This window comes from Lissotriton vulgaris, chromosome 5 (genome assembly GCF_964263255.1).
Source record: "Lissotriton vulgaris chromosome 5, aLisVul1.2, whole genome shotgun sequence".
NCBI lineage: Eukaryota > Metazoa > Chordata > Amphibia > Caudata > Salamandridae > Lissotriton > Lissotriton vulgaris.
The window spans coordinates 1746183765-1746200176 of record NC_141693.1 but is presented as its reverse complement, the minus strand read 5'-3'; the positions used below and the strand labels follow the sequence as shown (position 1 = coordinate 1746200176).

Here is a 16412-nt window from a genome sequence, read left to right as displayed (position 1 = left end):
ACCCATGTAGGCAAGAGGGGGAGAAACGTATACAATAAGGGGGAGGAGGGATCTGTCCGATCGGAAGGGCGAGAGTACCACTCGGGGTGAGTGGAAGGTCCAGCGACAGTATACGCCTTTAGAGACAAAGTATTACAAAAGAGAACTGGGCTGTTCCTGGGAAGGGTGTGTGTGAAGGTCACAGGAGTGTAAAGTAGAGGTGAAGGCTCTGTGGAAACCTACCAAGGGGTATCCATTTTGTTGGATATAATGGCCTCACACACCTTTGCAGGTGTCATGCTGCATCGTAGGCAATGCTCCTCGTTGGGTAGGCGGTGCAATCCCCAGCAGGCAACACCTCAAGAGGGGCTCTTTAGCAGAGAACTTTTAATCCAACTGCCTGTAGGTGAAGTGCGGGTGAGGGGCCAAGGTGTTGTGGACGGAGCAGTGAGTTAAAATGAGGCAATGGGTACCAGAAAAAGACTTTATTCGGGTGCTCCCTTGCTTCAATTAAAATCAGAGACTAGTCTGTACTCGCTTTAAAGTTATGTTTTCAAGCTCGAGACTAGACTAGGAAGTGTAGAAAGTGGTCGACATGTTTCTCGCTAAAGTACATTGACACGCGATTCATCAGGACCTATCAAAGGAGAAAATCTGTCTACAAAGAATCTACCTAAGTATCAGTAACTCATTACAGATTATGGAATGAACTACCTGTGTTACACTGTTCCTTGCCTAATGGTCAGGATTTATAAGCAACAACAGTACCCAGCGGGTCGTACATCGGGAGTGAAGCCTCTGTAGCTAAGGTTCAAGGCTCCCGTGTCGGTGCTCATTAGCCTACCCCTCTCCGCCGGGACCACGTAGTCATGGCACCCTGAATTAAGCACCTAGATCTCTGGCTTATCCCCCCTCCCGGCGCCAACAAAACTACAATGCAGAAAGTACTCCACAGAGTACTCTCACGGTCCCCAACTGGGCAAAAGATAGGAGAAGTGACCACGGTTAAGAGGATTAACACGAATGGGCCTCCTACATGCGACATAGCATTTAGGTTCCTTTTTCACCATTGAGGTTACGACACAACACAGCGGAGATAAGGAGAAGGAGCGCAGGCTTGTACACATATTCCCCCCTCTCACAACGCTACCAGCAAAGAGTGCACCTACGGAATGCTGATCCACTGCACATGGCTCACACTCTAGTCTCTCATGGGAGAATCATCAAGGTATCATTGGTGTGCTCACAGGCTTCACAATCTGACCTGTTCCTGATCTGAACAGTATATCTTGGATTTCTATGTGTCCTTGGCTTGCAGAGTTTATGTGCTAAGCGAACAGTTACTTATATTCTATCTGTCGCCACAAATACCTGTTCAATCTTCCTTAAAATTCAGTTCCCCTTGGGTGCCAACCAATATATGATATAACAAAGTTTTCAAGAATTGTGAAAAATAAAGAGCGGACGATGTAAAGTAGAGCACTTCCTTAGACCCGGCTGACGGCAAGCATTCCAGGGTAGATACCGAGGGAGTGTGACCAAAATTGAAAGGGGGTCACCGGTATGCCCAATTGGGGCAGTGAAGTGGTAAGACTCATGCATGAAGTGGTTGCAGTGTGGTGAAAACTGACCCTCGCCCTGAAGAAATTGCCAGAAATTCAACAGGCAATGAAACATGTTGGCCCTCTACGGAGATAGAAGGCAACAGAGTGTATTTTAATGTGAGCTGATCCATGGCACAAATAAAGCAGGATAGCTAGTGGTTGTTTAGCTTGTTTTTAAATCTAAGGAGGTGGTCTCTAATTACTAGATTCCACTTTATTAGTTCAGGGGTCAGATACAGGGAGCACTAGGGAGATACATCCTAGCGCCCACGTCACAAGCATTTCACACTGTTCATTATTGCTTTACCATTCTTTCACAATTTCTGCACGTTTTTTTGTTATGGTATGGTAGTGCTGATGATGAGAACCTGAGCCCACTGGTGAGAACCAACCAGTGGACTCCCATGGTGTTACTTCCGTGAGGCACCCCATACCTATTCACAATTTATCTTAATTTTTCACAATTTTTGAAAACTTTTTTATATCACATATTGGGTGGCACACAAGGGAAACTGAATTTTAAGGAAGATTGAACAGGGATTTGTGGCGACAGATAGAATATAAGTAACTGTTCGCTTAGCACATAAACTGTGCAAGCCAAGGACACATAGACATCCAAGATATACTGTTCAGATCAGGAACAGGTCAGATTGTGTTGGATATGTTGAGTGGGGGTCAACCTGTTCCTTGTAAAACCCCTTGAGCTCCTGTTAGATAATAGTGCTCACAGGCTTGACAGAGAATATCCTGGCAAGACGGAAGAGCCCTGTGTGAGACGGGCAAGAACCTCAACACACTCCAACACCTCGACTTAAGCCGGGACCAAGCGGGAGCCCGACATACCTCGGTAATTATAGGAGAGCAGTTGCACCAGGTCCATAACTGGACAACCGACATACTGGCCTCTACCCATCCCTGCTACTTATTTGTCCTTCCCATAGTACATCATCCTAGGACTGAAGCCGAATGTCTGCCAACAAGCACTGGAGCAAGCCCTCCAAATATCTTCTCTTAGCAGACGTGCTACAACAACCCAGGAACATGAGGGGCACTGCATCTCCTACAAGTGATCCTCTTCGGACCCCCTCACCACCACAAAACGAGACCATGGACCGTATCCTACTAGAAATCTCAGCCGTTAGTCACCGTCTTGAAGGGATGGACTCTAATATTTCCTCTCTAGCAGCAGAAGCAAAATCAATCCGAACAGACATTGCAGTATTCCATACAAAGGTTGAAGTACTGGGCCAAAGGCTAACAACAGTGGAGGGATGCCTCGAATCCGTCCAGGATAGAGACCAGGAGCTGTTGTTTCTCCATAGCAAACTGATTAACCTGGAGGATCGTAGCCGAAGGGACAATGTCCGCTTCTTCGATTTCCAGAGAAACTCGAAGGTTAGAATGCTAGAGTGTTCCTATGTGACGTCTTTCCGAACTGCTGGACATCATCTTCGACCCGCCACTGGAGATATAGCGTGCTCATCGCATCGGTCCTCCACTTAAGGATTCCGCTACATGACCAAGTCCCCTCATTGCTTGTTTCCTTAAGCATGAACAGGTGAGGCAGTTGATGGCCAAAGCCCGCACTTGAGGATTTTTCTCATATGATGGTCACAATATACGTTTGGGCACTGACTTTTCCAGGGAAACCAACGACTGCTTCAAGGCATTTCTCTCAATGAGACCTCAGCTGCACCAGTTGAACATCAAGTGCGGCCTCTTTGAGCCTGCCTGCTTCCGTGTTACCAAAGATGGAGTCTCCAAAGACTTCTATGAACCCGAAGACCTGCGTCTCTTCCTAGACCGCATTGAGCCGCATGAAATGGACACTCATATACTACCCAGGGCAGGCACAATCCGAACCCTCTCTCCAGCCACCTGACAACAGAAGCCGAAACTCCAGCGGAACCTGGCACCATGGCAGAGATCGGGAGAGAGCCGCCCGTACCTTTCATGACTAAGCTTCGGCACTACAAACTGTGACCACCTCGTCCAGGAACAACATAGAGACAAGTCCCGTTCACCACTAAAACCTGCTCTGCATGCAGACTGAGCTTGAAGGGAGGCCTAGTTTGGGTCTCTCATTCCAGGGACAGACTCGATGACGTACTCTCAGTTCCAAGAAGAATCCGAAGAGCTGAGTATTGCTTTCATTGTGTTAAGATTGTTTGCTTATTTGTTTAGTTGTATATGCAGTATACTTTGCCTGCAGAAATGATTTAATTGCTCTGCTCTCGGTAGTTGAAACTATAAACTTCATTGCGGCCTTCGGTCTAGTTTAACACTATGTGTCTTTTCCTCCGTAATGCTCTCCCTGGATATGATCACCCAGCGTGATATCATATCACATCTGGAAACCTCTCTTGTTCTTCAATACCGCCACTTCTCCTTCCGCCAACAAGGCATATGCCCCAGTCCGCACCATCATAGTTATATGCACGTTCCTCCACTTAACCCTGGTCACGGCCCATCCTCCTTAAGGAGCCCTGCCTCGCAGTGGTGCCCCAGTGATTGGTGGAAGGGTGTGGTGTTGGGGATATCTGCTGTGCAGGGTGTGCGAACATAATAGCAGTGTCTTATATTTTGGGTGTTGTTTTCTATTATGAATCAGACAATGTGCGCCATTTTCGTCTACTTGACCTAGAAGTCTTTAACTAGCGACATGGAGCTGTGTTGTTTGGTAGCACCTACTATTCAGTGCACCTAGGGTGAAGAGGGTTAGAGTGGGTAGAGGTTGAGGGAGTAAGCAGGTAGGGTCATATCATAACAAACATTAAGGATTGTTTGGTATGGTGTGGTTCATGTTAAGAGGAAAGTGTGGGTGGTTTGCTGTGGGAGTATGTGATACAGTAAGGTGGTTGGTGTTCTGAGATGAAGCTTTAAGTAGTGTGTAGTGTTATGCAATGTGTTAGTATTTTGGTTTAGTGTGGATACTTGTTGGGTGATTGGGTTTCAAGGTTAAATGGAGCGACCTCTTGTCCTTGTGTGGTCTGGTATCTTTAGTTTTTGAGCCAATTGCTGATTGTGCAGGATGAATAGGCAGTTGGATTATTAGCCTGTAGCCTTTGGTAGTCTTTCTTTAACAATTCTGCCACACTTCTTCTGCTACTGTTTTTGCAGTGAGCTCCATACATGTACATTTATTAGTGAAGGTGTACCTAGTACTTTTCGCTGGGATAATTCTGGGTGGACCCTCTGTTTAAATCAAGGGCTTACCCTGCTAGGTATGGCAACTACTGCAGGTGGTACATACATGTAAACTAAGGGTGTTATATATACAAAGTGTTTGCTGTGTAAACTTCCTGAAGGTCTTTCCTACACCTATCATTAAATTTAGCGGAGCAAATATATGTTGTGTTTGTGGATTTTGTCCCCATCCTAAGTTCGATATGGGGCGGCAACTCCACAATCAGAATCTTGGAAATACACTCAGAGATTACCTTTTTACACACTTATGTTCAGTTTAGTGAGGTCAAATTTAATTTAATATTCCGATGGCGCAATTGCTCACTGCATCCTGCTTAATACAAACAACATCTTCCAAGGGAGCTCCCTTCTGCCTCACTATCTCAGTGTGGGGCCAATAAGTGTCTCCAGACACAGGAAGTCTCCTGTCTAATCTATGTAGATAATGCTATGTATTTATTTCATCTAGCGGCTAGGTGCAACAGTGTGCTTTACAGAGAACTTTTCAGTTGCAGCAGGCCCTCAAATGCGAAAGAGAAAAAAAGATGTGTGTGTCTGTAATTCATATTCCACTAAGAGGTGGGCACTGTGGTGTCAAAAGTCCCTGGCGTAACAGTGACGTGCCCCCTCGTTCCTTCATTCTGATCCACCCGGTATGTTTTTCTCTACAGGAGACCTATGCTATTAGCCCCATGGCAACCACACAGTATGTTTGGGATGTTAACAAACAACAGTGTGCTAGAGTCAGATGAGCAATAGGTGGTACTCGGTTTATCATGGGTGACTAATATCCCCCTGGCCAGACCATGACAATACACATGACTGGTGACAGACAATTATTAGCCAATTTTGTACAAGCCTTAACTGCAGCAGCGCATAGACTACCTACCACCTCTCCTTGTGCGAATCAGGGTAGTCTGACATGGTTGTATCCTCAAATTCCCACGATTGCAAGGAGTGTGTGTTTGCTTCTGCGTATTATTAAAAGTAGTATTGCTAGCAGTATTTGGATACATGAAAGGAGCGGTATTCCCAGTGTGAGAAAATGACTTATTAGTTGAGCTGGCTGGTAGTCCACGTAAGTAATAATGGCACTTTCCTTTTTGGGTCCAGTAAAGGTTTCTGCAATTTAAGCTTGATCTCAACCCATGGAAGAAATGGCACAGAGCAAACAGGCTTAACATAGAAAAATGTGATAAGTATTTAGAAGTACAAAAACAATTTTTAAAAAGTTGCAAATACAAAACGACTCTCCAATTTATTTAATAAAGAGGATACTTCAATGAATAAAAGAGACCACAAAACACAAAACTCCAATAAGGGGAACCAGAGAGATGATTTTTTAAAAGTTTGAATTACATTTTGTGCCAAAAAGCACAAAGCGTCAACTGCAGGAAACTGGTCACGCTGGACCGGGACATGGGTAAGGTTTACAGCCAACCACAATGAAGCATGTGTCAGATACAGAGACCAGGTTTATCCCAGTTGAAAATGTTGCCTTCTGCCTTAGGGCATGATTTATATCTTATCTTGGCGCTATAGTTACTCCATCGCAACGCAACGGCCACAGAGTATCCATATCGCTAAGTCTGTGGTCCGCCTGTCCGATTTAAATGCTGAGAGACCTTGGACTTAATCATAGTGAAGACTACTCATTGTCTGGTGGTGAGGGGCAGTGAAAAGTACAAAAAGCTGCTCCTGCCATGGGAGAATACTTCCATTGCAAGGGGAGCATTGTTTTTTTTTATTTTCAAAAAGAAGATCCAGCTGCAGGATTTTCTTTTTGAAAAGAAAACAGGTTGTCGTATGGCTTTGTCATGCTTGACAGAGCCTTGCTAAAAGTGCAAAAAGCATTGATAGGAACCACCATGACAGTGTTCTTTACAGTGGTTTAAGAAATGACTACAGTCTTTTCGCAACTTGGCTGGCAGATGTACAGTCAAGGCAAGCAAGTATATTACTCTGTCGCCATGACTGCCAAAACTCCATAGGCAAATTATAAATTGGCCCCTTAGTGTCTGAAATTGAAGTCAGAACTACTGTATTGGTCAAGACAACAGGCTGTGGCCAAGATGAGCTCCATGAGGCTGGATAGCTGTCAAACGTAGTCCCTCTGAAGCAAGTGACTTTTTACAGGAAAGCCTCAAACTGCAGTCATTCAAAATTCAAGCTTAAGGAAGGTCCCTAACTACCTGGATACTGTTGGCGCCTATGCCCAATGAAGAGCTCTACCGTAAGAATTAAGTGACTTTTTTGCAGCGTGGATTTCTCCAGCAGGGAAAGGCTGCAAGATGTAGCTAAACAAGGCTCCACACAGCCGGATACCTTCTCTGTGACATCCCACTAAAACAGAACTGCTTCTACGGAAAAGCTTATAGAGGGAACAACCTGAACCTTTAACCCAGCAGCAAGGCACCTTTGTCATTGACTTGGAAGTTAGTCACGGTCTTCTGTCGGTTGTACAGATGAAAAAACCTAGAAATAGTCTCAGTTTTTATGGTTAGGCAGGAGGAGTAAAGCCTGACACATATCAAAGGGCCTGAGGACCATAGTGACACCACTTAGTGGTCAGGACTTACTCCAGGACAAGGCACAGTAGGGTCCTAGACAGGTCCAGTTGGGACTAGTCAGCCAGGCTCTTCAGGAAAGTAGGCTTCTTGCAGTTTTTGCATCCCTGTAGCTTAACAGGAGGACTGCCAAATGATCCTTGGAGTCCACTTCTCAGTCCTGGATGAAAGTGAGAGCAGGTCCAGCACTTTGGTGGTTCCTCAAAGGTCACAGCAGCAGGCGCAGTTCCTCTTCTGTCTCTCACATGTCCCATGGTGTTCTGAAGAAGGTACTGGGGGTGACCATTTATGCTGAGTGCAGTCTATGACTGGTGCAAACTCTTGGCCACTACCTGACCACCGGGGTAAAAGTTCCCAGGGGTGACCTTAGCCACTTTTGTAGGTCTCCCTGTGTGGTTTACTGTAAACTGTCCCACAATTCCTCTCTCTAACTAAAACCAAAATCGCAGAATGTTTCTTCCTCTGTGTAGAGCTCCCTGTGTCATCACAGAGGTGTAGCTATGTTAATGAGCCAACCCTCACTTGTGGTCACTTCAAACCAGTACTGGGATAGCTCCCCCTCCCACTGAATTTTAGACAGGTTGGCTATAAGGATAAAAGAGAGGCTGGCTTAGGTGTGAACTACAACTGCCAGTGACAGAGTAGGTTTCCTTTGAAACTCCGGAAGGGACTGGCCATCCTGCTCTTGGAGAAAAATTCCTCCCCACATTGAAGCCCTTTGTTCACTGTCTGGGAGCAATAAACAGCTCACTATGGGAGAGCAATTACCAGTTAGGTGAAACGGAATATTGGCAGAAAGGCACCACCCTCAACTGCACACCACACATCATTGACTCCACTAAATCACTGGGAGTTGAGATAGACAAAAGCCTTAACATGCGAGACCACATCAGATTATTGACCAAAGGAGCGAACTTCCAACTTTGCATCCTAACAAAAGTCAAACCCTATCTTCCCCATGATGACTTTAAAGTGGTGGTGCAAGCACGTGTCATCTCTAGACTAGAATAAGGCAGTGCGACTCTTTGCGGACTGCCGAAACTCAGTTTAGCCCCTATTAGAGCATCTCTGAATGCTGCTACTATACTCATCACGGGATCTAAGAAGTCCAACCACATTTAGCCGGACCTGAAATTGCTCAATTGGCTTCCCTTTGAAGCAAGGATCCAACTAAAGAGCTCTTGTATGACGCATAGAGCACTACAATTCAACACCCCACTCTACCTAATAAACAAGCTGGAACTTTCTGGTGGCTCCAGGTCCACAAGGAGCACCAGCAAACTGCTGCTCAATCCTAAGAAATTTAATAAGCTTAAAATCTACAATCGTACATTCTCTGGCATCGCTCAGAGAATCTGGAACTCCTTTCCAGTAGAAACAAGACTGTTTCCCTAAACACTTGCCTTCAAAATGGAAGTTAAAGCTCTACTAATGAACAATGCGTTGAACTGCGCTCCTCTTGCCTCTAACTTACTGTGTACATTTAATTTGTTGCGACCCATTGTCGCCTGTCATACCGTCTTCTTTGATCTTGATGTATATTGCCCTACTTGTCGATCTCACCCAACCTGCCTCCTATGTCCACCTTAATTTCATCCTGCCCCTGTTGTATATTGTCCCACTGTTATCCTGATTTTTCTCCCCTTGTTGCTTTCCGTGTGTAAAGCACTCTGATACCCACCTGGGTCATGTTCGCGCTATACAAAACCTTAAATAAGTTATTTAATTAATTCATTTGGCTCTGGCAGGAAAATGATAACTCTCCAGAAGTAGCCATAGGAGTAAGAGCAGTAATTAAAAGTAATTTGAATTGAGTAGGAAGAAGGAGATAAACATTTGGAGTAAGTATATGTCAGAGTAAGTACTTATTTCAATTTTGTGGCACTCGCTGAGTTCTCTTGGTGGAAGGGCATGCCCAGAAGTGGGTTTCTTATTCGCTGCGCCACTTGATTCAAGGTAGCCTGGCTGATGAGGGGGTGTTACCCCGAAACCCGTCCCAGGATGCTTGTTTTTGGTCTAGGGAAGACCTGGCTTGGCAGTTCAAGCTGGACTATTGAGTAACAGTGTGAAGACTGATTTGCATAAGCCTGGATCTGAACGGGGGTGGTGAAGTGAGCTGAAGAATGATGATAGATTCAACCAAGATCTGTGACTAGGTGTGAGTGTCTGAAAAGTTTCAGCACTCCGTCTATCATCTTGTTATGTGAACTTTCTAAAAGATGTTTGCTTCCCCGAGGGATATGTAATGCTCAAAAGGAGCTAGCTACTTTGATAATGTACATATTATATGTGTTTGTATCGGAAAACCGATTGGTTTTTATGAAGGCCCTCACCCACCAACCTAGTTGGTGGCATGCTTCATCATCGGGCCCCACCCGATGTCGCTGACCCTCTTTGAATACAATTACCTCTGCAGGACTTGCACATAACCACTAGATCATGTCCAATTGCAATCCCCAGCTAGCTCTACCACACATCCCATATACCGCTAGATCACCTCAATAGTCACATGCACGGCACACAGCCACCTGTGCTACTAGTGACATACCACTGCGCTACAGAGCCAACTGCCACACTAGCCGAGCGACAGCACCTCTCCAGCCTGAGCTGCCAGTGCTACCACATGCTCAAACAAGCCCTGGCAGCCCCACAAAAGAAACCCGGGTAGCACATGTTCTATGGGTATACCAGGTCTCCAAGTAACACAGTTTGCTGCCACATTTATTAACAGGCACTGGGCAGTACTATCCCGTAGACACTCCTCTTCATTTCATGTAATATAGTTTACTGCCACATTTATTATACAGCCACTGGGCAGTACTATCCCACAGTCGCTCTCAATTTCCAAATGGCCATTAGTTAGTATACGTCACGATCCGGTATAATGAAAACCTCCTTCTGATGACAGCATCACCACAGTGTCTCATCAGTGACACCACGCTAATATATATTTTGCTTTTTTGTTCGTTTGGTTCTTTGCAATACCTCCTTTTAGCAATCACAGACATAGAACGCAGGTAGCACGAGTATGCCTTCTGTGTTTATCTTTCTTGCTTTCACAGACGCTACTCTCTGACGCTACTCGCATGGGAGCCACACCCCGAACGAACGAGCGCCAGCTGTGGTGCTTACTCTGTACTTAAATCCCGCCGGCTCACGGATCCCACATCTACGGAGCTCCTGGCCGGACACAACAGGTGATTCAGAGGATATGGAGACATCGCCAAGATAGTGGGGGAGTCTAAGTTTGCTCACGGTACCGCCACCAGGATGCAGCCATCGGCTACTCCTGAGTGTGCTTTCCTTACCGCTGGCAGCGACCTTTTTTCTCCTTAACTGCTCACGCAATCTTCTCTCCCTCTATACCCCCCAGAGTGCATAGGAGTCTCGGATCCCCGCCAGAGACTCAAGGAGTTTGTCCTTTGAAGTTAGGAAGTAAGCTCTCATTTTTTAATAGGAAATGCCTTTTTCCTTGGTTACCATAGCATTTGCTTTCTTCGCCTGCAGGTACTAGCACCTCTAACGCATAGTATTACTATCCGGCCTTTGCCACACAATCCGACACTTCCGCAACTCACTGTCGATTGACTTGCTCATGTATTAGGCACCAGGATTTACCATCACCCATTGTGTGCCTCTAAAGCAACGTGTTACAAATATTATGTGTTTATGTGTTTGTCCCGTCCCTTTTTTAACAGGTACAAACTGAGAGGAAAACCTCCTCTTACAATTAGAGCACCTTAGCGTGTGCTTCACACAAAAGCACTGACAACACGTAAGTCCCTTGTTCCACCCCCTCACACATAGGTCCTGACGAAAGCCAGTTAAACAAAAAGGCCTGGCTGAAACTAGTCGACCACACTGGATGTGGGAGACCATAAGTCTCTCCAACCACGCCCCAATGCCTTGTTTTTAACCCTGCCTAGGGCCCACTAATAAAGTAACCTTTTAGGGCCTCTGGGACAGCATTTTAAAACCCCACTCAAACACCTTCACTGCACACTCACTTAACAAAACCTACTCCGCTGTAATCAGGCGCCGGGACACACCTGAGGCATACCCGGTGCCTCGGGTGGGGCCGATGATGAAGCATGCCACCAACTAGGTTGGTGGGTGAGGGCCTTCATAAAAACAAATAGGTTTTCCTATACAGACACATATAACACATACATAATCAAAGTAGCTAGCTCCTTTTGATCATTCAAACTTTCTAAAAGAGCCATTTTCAAAACAGTAATACAAAATCTGACTTGACCATTAAGTTGCATTTTAAATTTCTATTTACATTTGTTCTTGAATAGTTTTTTCTAGCTATTCACAAAGTGAAGTTATGCATTCTAGTGAGTTATAATGTAACCCTGTGCTCTTCTATGGGAGAGCCAGTCTTACCACAGCATAGGACGAAATCGTAAGAGCATGTGATCCATCAGATGTTGCAAACTGCAACAATAGGATGCAAAAGAGACAGGAAGCTACTTGGCATATTAGGGTACTTGAACAGAGCCAGCTCCATTTAACAGACTGCCAAATGATGCTGTGTGTGCTCCTCCAAGTTCATGAGAACAACATGTGAGCCTATACTCATTTAAATCAGATGCTGAGCTTTAGCTTTAGAAATAATCTTGAATTGTAACTGTATATTTACCAAGAATGTATATAGTACCCTCAAATGCATATACTAACCATGACTGAGGACATGTACAAGTGCCTTACAACTTCTGGAAGTAAAAAGGTGTTTTTACTAAAAAAAAATAGTCATATATTGTTTTTAAAAGCATAACACTACATGGGCATTATGTAAATCTTAAGTGATTAATCTGCTCTCTAAAATAAACATTCAACCCAACCCCACTCTTGGAGAGTATACCTTGACTGTTCAACCTTGCTACTCCCGAAATCCAAATCTAAAAAGGAGGTACTTGGCAATTCAGTAAGCTTGCAGTAAGTAGTATCTGGCTTCTGTGTTACTAGAGACACTTACAATACTTGTCACATGGATTACCTTTTGTCAATATTTCGAGCCGACTCGAGTGGGTCATTTACATGCCTTTACACATTGATGTAATGTGCAAGCGCTTGCATATGCTAGACTGGTACACTCATACTGATTCCTGCTTTGTCTTTCTTTCAGTGATCGCAATTTACACCTACACCAGGCAGAAGGAGGATGAGATTTCATTCTCTGAGGGCGAAGTGATCTACGTAACAGCCAAGGATACTGACGGCTGGTACCAAGGAGTAGCAAATGGATTCTCCGGGTACTTTCCAGGCAACTACGTGGGATCATCTTGTTGACATTTTTCATTAGCCTTCAGCTATCCTGGTGAGAACCAGTCACCTCAATTTAACTCGCCTGCTTAGCACTGCTTAGGTCTTTTTAAAACACCTACTGATGGTTTTTCACCCATATTGAACCGTTCTACTGAGGGACTCTCAACTGAACTGGATCACTTTCCTGCTGAGGACCATTGACTTACTGGACCGTCTTCCTTGGAACTGGCCCCGACCTCTCACCAATTCTGGACCATCCTGCTGAGGACCTATGGCCTGTTTGGGATCCTCCCGTTGAACACACACCAGCCATCCTGAAAGCCTTCTAATGAGAACCATTCACCCCTACTGGTACCTTACAGGATGTCCTTCAGAAAGGCTCTGAAAACCCATCTGTTCGCAAAAGCGTGTTGATACACCCTGAAGCCCGCCACAGTAATTCAGTCAAAAGCACTGCGAGGCCTCCGGGTAGTTAAGCGCTATATTAGTGCAATTTTTCATTTCATTACTGTGGTGTTTTGACCATTAATGTGCCCTTCTGCTGAGGGCCTCTCACTTCTATTTGATCCTCCTACTGAGTATGTATCATCTGTACCCGTGCCCCCAGCTGGAGACCTGCCCACTTCTATTGTACCTTTCCACTGAGGTTCTCTTACATTGAAACCAGCAGCACTACAGAACCCTCTGATAACTGCTTGTAAAATATCCTTATCTGGTATAAAGACACTCTGGCTGAGTATTTCTCCAGACCCTATGATGTACCTGTATCCCCCACCTCCCGCCCCTCAGGTAGCTATTGAGCTGAGTACCTGCTAATGCTATGGGACCTTCCTATTGAAGAAAATTCACACCTGTGTCCCTTGTATTATGATATTTCAACTAAGGATATATAATAATCTTTCACCTCTACTGCATCTTTCATTTGAGGGTTTCACTTGATGATGTGATACCATCGAGGATTCTGACCTACACCTTCACATGAGATGCACACACATATGTCCACATGGAATGCCATACAAAACCAGAACATGGTATACACTATACATGGGATGCAACAACTGCACATGGTACACACCTAGAGATGCTATGCAATACAGATCTATGATAAGAGATTCAATATGACATGATATGATAGAGAATTATGATAATCTACACCTTCACATAAAAGTTCTCTCCAATCTACGGCCTATTTCCTTACTGCCTCTCCTGAGCAAATTTCAGGAAAAATACAGCAATAAACATCTGTCAGACTATGTCGAATTCTCCGGGAGCCTTGACTCTTCGCAATCAGGCTTTAGGCCTAAATACAGCAGGGAGACAGCCCTGCTGGCTGTCACAGATAACATCAGGTTGGCCTTAGATAGTGGCCAACCTACACTTCTTGTGCTGTTAGATCTCTTGGCCGCATTTGACACGGTCGACCACCAGATTTTGCTCAGGAGGCTGGAGGAAATCGGAATTGGAGGATTAACCCTGCGGTGAATGACAAGCTTTCTCTCCAACCGCTCTCAGACTGTTAACCTTGGGCCATATAGGTCCAAAACAATGGAATTGACCAAGGTAGTGCCTCAGGGCTCATGTCTAAGCCCCACGTTGTTTAATATCTATGTCGCCCTCTTAGCCAACCTATTGAGGTCTTCCGGGTTTACTCCAATCTCATATGCTGACAATTCGCAGCTCATCTTCTCATTCAATAAATCTACCCTCTCTGCCCAATACACCTTTTCCTCAGGCATGATAGCAATATCAAATTGGATGAGGAGTAACTTCCTCCAACTCAACGTAGGGAAGACCGAGATCATGCTCTTTCGAGAGGCTCCGCTGATGTGGTCACCGGACTGGTGGCCAGTGGATCTCGGTGACCCCTCTGCGCATAAGACTGTCGTAAAAAATCTAGGTGTACGCCTAGATCAGGCACTGACTATGAAGGAACATGTGACCCACACTGACTGTACCTGGTTCCAGGTGCTCAGTTCGTTGAGGCGAGTCTTCCCTTACGTCCCTACACAGAAAACCCTTATCCAGGCTTTGGTACTAAGCAGACTGGATTACTGCAATGCTCTGCTGGTATCAGCTAATGAGTCTTCGTTGGGCCGCCTGCAGGTAGTCCAGAATACCGCGGCAAGTCTGGTCCTAAATGTCCCCTCAAGAACCACCTCTCTTCCTCTTCTCCAACAGCTTCACTGGCTCCCGGTGCGTAAACGCATTAAGTTTAAAATCTGCTGCACCGTCCATAATGCGGTGTATGGCATGGGCCCTGCCTACTTCGCCGAGAAATTCAATCATTACACCCCCAGTAGGGATATACGCTCGGGAACAAAATCCCTCCTCGTGGTACCCTGTGTTAAGAAGTCACTCGCTCCTCTGTATTGGAATCAGCTTCCCACTCCGCTGAGGCATTGTCCGGATCATCTCCAATGCAGAAGGCTTCTTAAAACTGTTATGTTTTAGACGTTTTTGTGTCAGCTTACTCCTGCATTTCCGCCGCGCAGAGATACCCCTGCAGGGGTGATTCAGGCACTATACAAAACTCATAAATAAATAAAATACACCTATATATTTACATTCTATACACATGGAATGACATACAGGGCATATGCGCCATACAAGCGACCTGTACCTACACCTGAACATGGATATACCAATATGTGGCATACATAAATACCTCCACATGGTAAACACCTACAAATAGCGTGCAATACATCTCTACATGATGCATTCCAACATATGGTACAGACGTACATATATACATGTTTACATATGGATTGCTTAACATGTTAGCACGGCATGCACTGCATGGTACACACCATCACATCCTGCACTTAGATAATGTATAGATATAAATCTTAACTGTAATCAATATCTACGTGTATAGGCAAACATATACACATGGCTTTCACCTAGATATGGCCTTACTCCCACATCTACATTTAAAATGGTCCGCATCTGAATAACTAAGGCCTAACATGAACATGACACACAGCCTACAACAGCTCATGGACAATCTAAACAAACATGTACACAACTCAGTATGTTTGCTGTTATCCACCGAAGAATAAAATGAACACATTGTCACCATGGGATTTTGATAATAGCATAGTTTATTATTTTGAAAAAGTGTATTTAATAGCTAAAATGAATCATGCGGACTAAATAGTGTGCGTTTTTCAATAAATAGCAATAATTTTGGATTTCACTTACAATTTAATTTTTAAAAAAACAATTAATGGCTTTATGTTCCTTCTGAGAATATTTAAAACAACAATTGGCTCTGAAGTTCCCGTTCAATACTGTTCATTCAGAAGATTCTACAGAGGCGTGGAGGGTAGGGGGTACTCATGTTGCCATTAGCCCAGTCGCATTCATGTCATTAGGCACAACAGTGGCAATCATACCACATCGACTCATCTGACACCCAAGATATGAGCAAAGAGTAGATCACACTTTGGACGCACCAAACCATAGCTCGTGAAAACCCAGGGGTCTTCACCTACAGCTGACTTGCGAGCTTTTATGGGAAGATTCTTGGGATACAGGCAGTTCATACCAGTCCAGAGCACCCCTGGTGGGGGGAACAGCGTGGGTCAGTCCACCTCCGGTGGTGGGAGCAGTATGGGCCAGTCAACCTTCTGTGGGGGGAGCAACGTGGGCCAGTCCACCTCTGGTGGGGAAGCAGCGTGTATAAGGACACTAGACAAATGCTTACATTACCCCGCTGAAATAGATAACAAACAGAAAGGCATCCTTCTGCTCCCTGACAAAGCAGAAACTGTGACCCTCAAAGCATGGCAGCACGCTCTCTTTG

At 45.0% G+C, this 16412-nt stretch overlaps 1 protein-coding gene across 2 annotated transcripts in view; it reads left to right on the top strand.

Moving 5' to 3' along the window:
* Positions 1 to 15796, top strand: part of ABI3 (ABI family member 3) — a 356535-nt gene extending 340739 nt beyond the window's left edge. The window contains exons 8-9 of one of the 2 annotated variants that reach the window (XR_015296055.1): positions 12468 to 12958; positions 13096 to 15796. Coding sequence is in view for 1 of the 2 variants with exons in the window: in XM_086923998.1 (XP_086780124.1) it covers positions 12468 to 12631 (164 nt within the window). In the remaining variant the exon portion in view is untranslated. Of the gene's footprint in view, positions 1 to 12467 lie in introns of both variants that reach the window. The other variant, XM_086923998.1, reaches the window with a different exon arrangement.
* Positions 15797 to 16412: the final 616 nt, after the last annotated feature.